Here is a 9,535-nt window from a genome sequence, read left to right as displayed (position 1 = left end):
GGGTCGTATATGGCTGCCTCCTGCTTCTCTACCCTCCTCAAAAGTTTCTCGACCTCTCGTTGGGGACCTGAAGCAGGCCAGTATTCTCTTCGGTTTTTTTTTCCAGAAGGGATTATAAGAGCTCTCGTTCCTCCCACTCGTGTCTTCGGTGTCAACTTGAACGGAGAGGCCAGCGGAGACGAACCCGTGGCTTTTTTCCCGGGGGATCTGTCTTCAATGGAGCAGGACGATACGGAGAGGAAGTCCCCTTGGCCTAGCCATGAGGTCAGGCTCGAGTTGCTTACTGAGGCGCCTACACCTAAGCAGTATGTGGAACACCCTAGGAAGCTCTAAAGTAGAAAACAAGCTTTTCATAGGCCCCCTATAAAGTGCTCACTCGGCCATGACTTCACCGGAACTCGTTTAATTAACACTTTTAAAATAAAAAAATCACGACGCAAACTGAATATTTGATTCCGAATCGGTTTAATCACCACCACCATGACGCAGTAGCAAGGCTGGCACATCGCAGTGCAGCTGCTGGGCTGAATCATGTAAATAATCAAACCTAGAAATATCCTTGATGTACCCACAAAAGTCACATTGAGTCTCGGGACTCAGCTCCGTTTTGCATTAAGGTGTTTTATCATTTCCAAGCATCAGGGTTCCGCACGGAGAAGGAAACAGGAGAAATGCACAAATGTTGAGGAGTTTGCTTGGCGTTAGAAGTCAGTACAGAAAATTTGGCCCCACACCTATCACAATAACGAATCAGTGTTTTACGGGGGCACGCTAAGCGAGGTCTGCCTGTATTAAAATCTACTTCCATCTACGAATCGTGATGTAACAATTTTTACGTGTAACATGCCCCACGGTTTTTCTTGATCTAGAAGGAGAGAGAACAACTAATGATCTGTGTGCTGACGATGGTGGTGATGATGATCTCGTAATGGCTGTTCACTTCGAGGAGTGGGAGAGTCTGATGGAGAACCTTGATCGTTCCAATAAGAGGTAGGGCCTTACCATTTGCCCTACCAAATCTAAGCAGTACCTGCCTGGATATTTTGTATATCTTCAAGTACTCCACCCCCCTCAACTCCGCATGATAGGCAGTTGTGGAAAGAGTGGAGGTGTTCCCATACCTGGCCAATTTGGTTATGACCAGCTCCGATTTCAGAGCAGAGGTCTTACTCTGAATTAGTCCAGGAACATACCCTTTTTTTCAGCTGCATGGCGCTGTATAGAAGCTACATGGCCTATCACTCTGTAGTGACTTGTAGCGTCATTCCCGTGCACACACACACGCGTGACGTCACTATGCGGGGGAGCTTCACTACCACACGGGTCTACACATACACACATGACGTCATCCCGTCTGGATACGGGAATGACATCATGGCCGGTTCAGGGGATCTGGAGGCCGTGGGTGAGTGCCGCGGGGGTTGTGTGAGGCCGTGGCACTCTTGAGTGAACCCGGCTGGACACGAGACGGGATTTAAGGTTGGGGCCGGGGCCCCAGGGGCACCTTGGGTGCCACGTGGACAGGAGAGGAGCTTCTCGAGAGTTCTCAAAGGTGGGCGTGGCCGGGGTGTGGCCCGGACACCCCGAGACGCATATAAGCGGCTTCCGCACCGGGTTCGGGGCTGCTCGTGTCCGGGAAGAAGATGCCTCATGAAGACGCCTCGTGAAGAAGAGTCAAGCCTCAAGTCAGCGTGGCCAACCAGTAGCCCTTCTGGCTTGGCCACGCTAGTATCCGAGAGTCAAGTGTTAGTGAGTGATGGTGTGTGTGAGCGAGAATAGGTCGGTGGTCACCACCCTATGTTAAGTGTTGCGTTGTGTTAATAATAAATAGTGTTGCCTCCCAAGAAGTTGCGAGTGTGCCTAATTCGAATCCATTACAACTCCATACAAAACTCTGTTTTTGTTCTTCCATAGTTGTCCTCTCCCTCCCAACAATGCTCTCTCGAAAGCAAAATGTGGCCATTATTTCGGCGTGACAAACACAACATTGAAAGCAAAACATCAAAAGTGTAATGACTACACGAAAGGCAAGAACCTCAGGGTCCAACAGTTTATTTCTCAAGGGATATTGACAAATGCAGAGCCAGGAGTGGTGGAGGTGGTTCGGCCTGCAGATGCAGGGGTGGTATCGATGGATCGACCGACAGATGCAGGGGTAGTGGCGGTGATTCTTCTAGTAGTAGCCGACCGTTGGAGTTCTCGAATAAAATTACGCAATTTGGCGATCCTTTGGGCTTTGGCACAGGCGGTGGTGGTGGCACCAATGTTGATGGTGGTGGATCTCCCGGCAGAAACTGGGGAGGCAGTGGTGCATCTACCAGCATGAGCTGGGTTGGTGGTGGCAGTGAGGGAGCTGCCAGCAGCAGCTGGGGTGGCAGCGTTAGATCTCGTGGCAGCAGCCGGGGGGTTGGATCTGTATGTGGCGACCGTAGTGGTAAAGGGGGCGATTAATCTCCAGGCAGCAGCCGGGGTGGTGGTGACGGTGAGGGAGCTGCCAGCAGCAATTGGGGTGACAGCGTTAAATCTGCCAACATCAAGCGCCATAGCGGTGGGGGTGAATAATATGCCAGAAGCAGTCGGGGTGGGGGTGTTGATGCATCTCCCAGCAGCATCCCTGGTGGTGGCGGCGGAACTGCATGTGGCTGCCAGGGTGGCGTTGGAGGCAGTGGTGGTGTTGGTGGAGACCGTGGCCGTGGCTTTCTCCAGCTCGTTGAGCTGTCGACGCATCATCTCCAACTGCAGATGGAGCTCTGCATTTTCCCGTTTGTATCCTTGGGTACAGGCAAATCATCAACAGTTTGGTCAACATTAGCCTCTACATGAGCCTTCTAATCATCGCAACTCTTCAAACTATATCGCTTATATAATGTACATAATTTCAGTCACACCAAAAATTACATATAACACATCAGGGCTGTGGCAATTACAGCTTCGTAATAGCAATATCTTGCCTGTCCACAGAAGCCCATGAACTAACGTTGCACATACAAACCCACAGACTCAGAGGCCCGTAGACTGAGTCACATATAGCGGAGAATAGGGGCAGGAACGCTGTGGTGGAAGTGAAAATATGAACCCAACTGCGTCCTTCTCAATGGAACCAGGGACAAAAGTGTCATCATAGGCTTTCCTTCGCAGTCGAGGATTAATATCTTCCATAGAAAAGTTGGATTTTCTGTGGGTCTAAAGATGGATGAAGAGACCAACCTGGGATCGACAGATTCTGCCGCAACTTGGGCACGTGTCCAGAAATAGTGGTGGGTGGAACTGCGTTAGTAAGTCGGGCTGCAGCATGCTGTTTCCACCAGTCCCGCTTTTCCTCTTCCTGTTCCTGATGTTGAGTTTCAAAATGTTTGGCTCCTTGAAATAGACTCTGTCTCCACCTGAGGTGATCCTGGGCAAGAGACTCCCATGAGTTGGTGTCGATGGAGCACTTCTTCATGTTGTCCTTGAGGACATCCTTGAAGCACTTTCTCTAACGGCCTTCATCCTCCCACTGAATGAAGTTTGACAGCTTTTCATTTGGGCATTGGTGGAAGAGGTCTTGCTTAATCGAGTCCTTGAGACCTTCAATGTTAAAATTCTGTAGGCATCTCTTCCAAAACAGCTGTCATTTGGGAGCCAGTTGTATGGACATGGTTGAGCAGGTGAGTCGATGATCAGTCCAGCAATCATCAGCTGCTAGAACAGCCTGGGTGATGCAGATATCTGTGCGATCCCGGGCATGGACAATGACGTAATCTATCAAGTGTCAGTGCTTCGATCACGGATGATGCCATGATGTTTTATATTTGTTTTTATGGCGGAACAGGGTGTTGATGATGATGAGTCCATGTTCCGTGCATTTAGTCAAGAGGAGGATGCCGTTGGAATTGACTTTATCCATTCCTTCCTTGCCTATGGTTCCATTACAGAGGTTTAAGTCTCTTCCAACTCTGATATTAATATCAACGAGCAGAATAAGTTTGTCTCCCACGAAAACGGGAGAAAGGACCTGGTCAAGATTGGCATAAAATTCCTCTGTGGTTTCATAATCGGAGTGAAGAGTCGGGGCATATGCGCTGATGACAGTGGAATATTGGCTCCCCACCACTTTGAGGATGAGGCGCTCACTGATTCTGATAGTTTTGTTTCCACCGCAGTAATGGGGATCCTTCTGAATGTGGTTATCCAGTCGGAAAAGAGTGAGACAGACTGTTAAGGGAAACTTTTTTAGCCCGTTCCCCACGTGGGGTGAGCAGAGTGGATCCTTAAAAAGGACTGCTTAGTCGCAGTTACAGAAACACACTCTTTTCTCCACCGAGTGTTAGACGACCATCTTGTAGCTGCCGCCTTTGTGCTAGTTTGTGGCTAGAAGCTTCCAAACTTCACAATCGTGCTCCCGTCGTCACTAGCTGGTCGCCAAAGAATTGTATTGAATGTGCCAGAAGATATTGTTCCTTTAATGAAACACGCCTGTACGTGATTTATTTTATTGTGGAGAAGCTGTTGTACAGCAGCTTCCACGCAGTTCTTGATAGAACGGGCCCATGAATGCAATGGCAAGGAGATCAATACGATTGGAGATATCGTTCTGCTGCTGTCTTGGTCCGCCTTCACAGCTGTTGAGATGTTAACATCTTGTTCCTCCTGCTCTATTGAGGACTTGTTAACCCATGGTATGCTTATTATAATGGTGGCCTATACTCGCCATGTCACAGCATAGTTAAAGGGTATATGTCGCTTTTCAAGAGGAAAAGCATTGGAATCTACAGTCCTAACCACACCCAGGTGGTGCTGTCGCTGCTTGGTACACAACTGCTTATCCGCCAGGGTGGCCGCTGCTTATTTTGCAGCTAACCTTTACAGAAGGTCGTTCCACTATCCGCCACCTGCGGAGATGCTGGGTAGCAGTGCAGGTCTACCACCAAATTGTAGTGGCGGATTATCAATATATATCTACATACATAATTCACAAGTATGAAAACATAAGAATAGGTTTTACCCTTTCTGGCATTAAATCAGGTGTTAGGATGTTCAAACACCAAATAAATACCTTCGTAAGGAATCAAGTCTGCATTCACCACACACACTTGGGGAGAACATGCAAACAAACATCCTCTGATAATATATAGTCTTTGACATTGATTGGCCTACACCAGAGACAGTCTTCTTTATGGCCTAGCCTCACCAGTATTAGACCAGAGAACGCAAAAAGGCGAATAGTACAAAGACAATGCCCTATCAGAGCATTTATAGCACGGGGCGAGCAGCTATATCATGAGACCTCTTTGCCAGTATCAAAGTATGAAAAATAGGAATAGGTTTTACTATTTCTGGCAATAAAACAGGTGTTAAGATGCAAGAGTCGGTCATCTTACGGATCTCGCAAATGGAACAAGGGAGAAAAACGTAGGGACAATTGTGTAACATGCCTGCGAATATTTTATTGTATTAAATGAAGGTGCAGCTGAAACAGGCAAAATATGATCATTTCTGAGTCAATGCCTGCGCCCCGCCTTGTGCTCAGTCTCAGTACGGTCCAGGTCCAGTTGACTGGGCTCCATGACCCAGTCAACGCAGCCTCGATTTCTGGAGGAGCTCAATGATGGGACTGTGTCTTGATTTTTAAAAGGTTCTGTGAGCTCGCACAATCCAGTGTCTCTCCACAACCGGCCAGCCTGAATGTATCAAAACCAGGCCCAGATATTCCTTTAGAAGGCTCCACGTTTCTCAAGAATAGAGATGGGAGGTTATAACTGTGGCCAAGAAGACCCGAAGCTTTGTATTGAGTCACAGGCTAGGTATCTTACACAGCTCATGAAAATATAATGCTGCTCGAATAAGTCAGATTGAGACCTTGGCTGCCAAACTCAAGTTGGTTATTAGCAGACTGCCCAAATACAGAAACTTCAAACTCTCTCCACAACTGCCCCATCACACGTGCATACATACAGACAAACAGACATGCACATAGACCCTAAGACTCACAAGACAAATAGATGTGTACAGAGACACTTAGACTTGCAGAGATCCATTGACTTAGAATGAGACCCATGTATGTGCATACAGGCCAATACACACACTGAAATGAATATACTCACCTACACGGAGAACCACAGAAGCACATAGACACATAAACACGCTCTGAGGCACGCTGACACGCTCAGAGACACATTGACACGGAAACAAAAAGACACATCCTCCATATAGCCTTAACAGACTGTTGGGGCAAGTGTAGTTAACTAAAACCTATGAAGGCCAGCACGTATATGAGGGGGTGGGTGGCGAACACCACGTCCGATCGCCTTTATCTCCCCAGTGGCAATGTTTTTACACGCTATACCAGGTACAAATTTGAGGCTAAGTCGACCTCAGGGAGGGCCAGGACTGGTTTAGATAATTATTACTGGTGTTAGCCATGAGCGGGTATAGAACTCGGGTCGTCGGGTGTGTAACGCAGCGCGCTAACCGCTACCCCACCGTTCCCCACATAAACACGCACACGGATCCATGGACACACACATAGACTGATGATAGAATCCCTTACACAGAGATTTACAGGTGCACATAGACACACACTGAGACCGAGAGATGTGCACAGGGACACATAGAAGCACACATATATACTTAGACACGCAGAGCCACTGAGGTGCACACAAACACAGACTCGCACATAGCCCTTGAGACTCACGACTCACGTCGAGACCGATATACGCGCTTACTGTAGCTATTGTTGACATAAAAGTAGAGCACGGCCCAGAACATCACGGACGCTGCCGTGAACGCCAAGATTGCAGCCATCACTGCGTCGATGCCCGTGGAGGGGTTAGCTTTTGGGGGCAGCTCGCAAGGGCAGCTGTCGCAGGGATTCTCAACGACATCTCCTTCTTCTCCTCCTACAGTGCTGATCCAGTTGAACAACATTCGCCAGAGGAGGTCAAGCAACACCTCGGAATTCCCCATCCTCGCTTGCGAGCTGCTGCGCGTGTCTGACCGTTGTCCCCGAGTGGCGTCGCAAGAGTGACGTCACGGTCACGTGAACGTCACGGTCACGTGAACGTGACGTCACCGCAAGTTTCCGGTGGGGGCGTTCCCCTAGAGCACGGTCACGTGGGCTACTGCAGCCACGCTCCTTGCGACGTAACAGAGCGGCGTTTTGAACCCCGCTCTCCACCTCTACTAGGGGAACTCGATTGTTCAGGGTGCTGTGTGGACTTCTCTTTAGCGTGGCCGTTGCTGCTGCCGCTGCTGCTGCTGCTGCTCACGCATGAATACACTGGCGGCGTTGTGTTATTCACGACGTGACAACTTTCATTGGCTATGTCGGGTGGAGGAGGGGTGTACGAAACTAAGAGTGTGCGTTCAGAGACAAATCCGTGTAGGACAGACAGGGGGCCGTCCATAAATGACGTCACGCGATTTTGGACGATTTTTTTGACCCCCCCCCCCTCGTCACACGGCGTCACAAAAAGTCAGAGCCCCCCCCCCCCCTCAAATATGACGTTACAAAGTGCTCCCCTCACAAAAAAAATAAGGCATGCTTCAAATCGCTTTAAACTATTGTCATTGTTGTGCGTATTTAATGTGGCGCTGCACTCTGATGTTGAAGGAGAAAACATTTACTAAAAAGTCTATTTAATTAAGTAGAACGTGTTGTGTCTATTTTTATTTAAAGTTGCGCATTTTGATGTGACGTCACATTTCTCAACCACCCCCCTCGTCACACATCGTCACAAATGTCTGACCCCCCCCCCAGGTGCGTGACGTCATTTATGGACGGCCCCACACTTGTTGTCTGATCGTCTTTGTTGTTGTTTATATATTCCTCAGGGACTGTTGTATATTATTATTTAGGGTTTTTTTTTTTGTCGAAATGTAACTCAACGTCTTTAACACAAGCGGCCCGCTATCTTTGCAAATTAGTTGTAACATTTTAATTTCGTTATAAACTGTGCACATTTAAACAATAATAATAAAACGTTCATAGCAAGGGGCGCGCTCGGCTCTGAGGTAATAACATTTTAAAATAAAAACCGCCACGCACGTGACCACGGAGACACCCCCGCCCACCCCCGCTCCCCCGGTGGTGGGGGGGGGGGGTCTCGCGCCCACTGCTCCCTGCCCATAAAAGGGCTTGAGACGTCACGACCCAAGCCCCTCCCAAACTCTACGCTCCTTGCAGTCCACCAGCATTGGTTCCAGCAAGGCTGACGCTGCTGCTGGTGACACACTGAACGTTAGCGTCTCTGATTAGTGTGGTTGGCTATATACGGTGCAAAAGAAATTCAACATACATACATACAAACGAGAGATGGTGCCTTACCATACGGCATACGCCCTACCAAATCGCAGCAGTACCTGCCTGAATAGTTTATGTCTTCAAGTACTCCCACCCCCTTCAACTCCGCATGATAGGGCAGTTAAGGAAAGAGTGGAGGCGTTCCCATACCTGGGCAGTTTCGTTATGACCAGCTCCGATTTGAGAGCGGAGGTCTTACTCTGAATCAGTCGAGTGGTATAACCTTTCTTTTTCAGTGGCATAATGCTGTAAAAACCTACATGGCCTATCACCCCAAAGAAAGCTCCGGTTTTTTCCTTCCACAGTTGTCCTCTCCCTCTCAGCAATGCTCTCTCGAAAGCAAAACGTGGCAATTATTTCGGCGTGACAAACACCACATTGAAAGCAAAACATCGAAAGTGTAATGACTACACGTCACGGTCCAACAATTTATTTATCGACGGCTTTAGAACATAACAAGAGAATTAACAATTTGAACAGCAGTTTAGATATCCGTGTGTTTGCGTGTGTTTTATCTTCCGATTTTCAGTTGGTGGCTATTAAAATTAACAGCCATCAGTTAAGGTTAGGATAGGGTCTCAGGAGTAAGGATTTATAATCAGGAATCAGTGGGCCTAAGCAATAAGGATGCCTGGTCAGGAAGGACTGGGTCTATTGGAAGTAATTTACATATCCGTTTATTGGGTCTTCTTAGGCTATTTTGTCACCAGTGGTGATGGAGGTCGATCTGATGGCGGTGGTGGCGGGCGCTTAGGTGGCGTTGTCGGTGGTGGATCGGCCTGCAGACACGGGGGGTGGTGGTGGATCTTCCAGTGGTGGCCGACCAGTGAAGTTCTCGAACAAATTCATGGAGTTTGCCTTACCAAGTGGCTTTGGCACCAGCAGTGGTGGCGGTGGCATCGGTGTTGATGGTGGTGATGGATCTCCTGGCAGTGATCCGCTATATTGTTTGAGTGTTCGAGGGGCAGATTAAGGACCCCTTTAGATTTGTGTGGGCTTTTACGTAAATACCTCATTCTATGAAAGCCACGCATGTGAAATTGTTGGTATTCCTGAAGTTTAGCATGTATCTCTCAAGCTCAGAAGCTGTGACACAGAGCCAATTAAAGCTCTTTCTGACAAGGGTCACCTACCCTAGCCAGGGCACTGCTGTGGTGCAATCATTAGCACTAGCGCAGTTGCCAATACGGAGGTCGACGGTTTGAATCGACCTCCCGGCATGGCAGTTGCAATCATGGTGCAAGTTTCTTAAAT

The 9,535-nt window shown here is 48.5% G+C and overlaps 1 protein-coding gene across 1 annotated transcript; it reads right to left on the bottom strand.

The window, feature by feature from the left end:
• Nucleotides 1–2,036: 2,036 nt before the first annotated feature.
• On the bottom strand, nt 2,037–7,003 carry LOC142906061 (uncharacterized). Its single transcript, XM_076053505.1, has 2 exons — nt 6,705–7,003; nt 2,037–2,771 (listed from the first exon to the last, which is right to left on the bottom strand). The coding sequence occupies exons 1-2, from the start codon at nt 6,943–6,945 to the stop codon at nt 2,059–2,061; spliced, it is 954 nt and encodes a 317-aa protein (XP_075909620.1). The 5' UTR covers nt 6,946–7,003; the 3' UTR covers nt 2,037–2,058.
• Between the last annotated feature and the right edge of the window lie 2,532 nt (nt 7,004–9,535).

Source organism: Petromyzon marinus, chromosome 61 (assembly GCF_048934315.1).
Source record: "Petromyzon marinus isolate PM22_M1 ecotype Great Lakes invasive population chromosome 61, UKy_Petmar_22M1.pri1.0, whole genome shotgun sequence".
In the NCBI taxonomy this organism is placed as follows: domain Eukaryota; kingdom Metazoa; phylum Chordata; class Hyperoartia; order Petromyzontiformes; family Petromyzontidae; genus Petromyzon; species Petromyzon marinus.
This window is presented reverse-complemented; position numbering and strand designations above follow the sequence as displayed.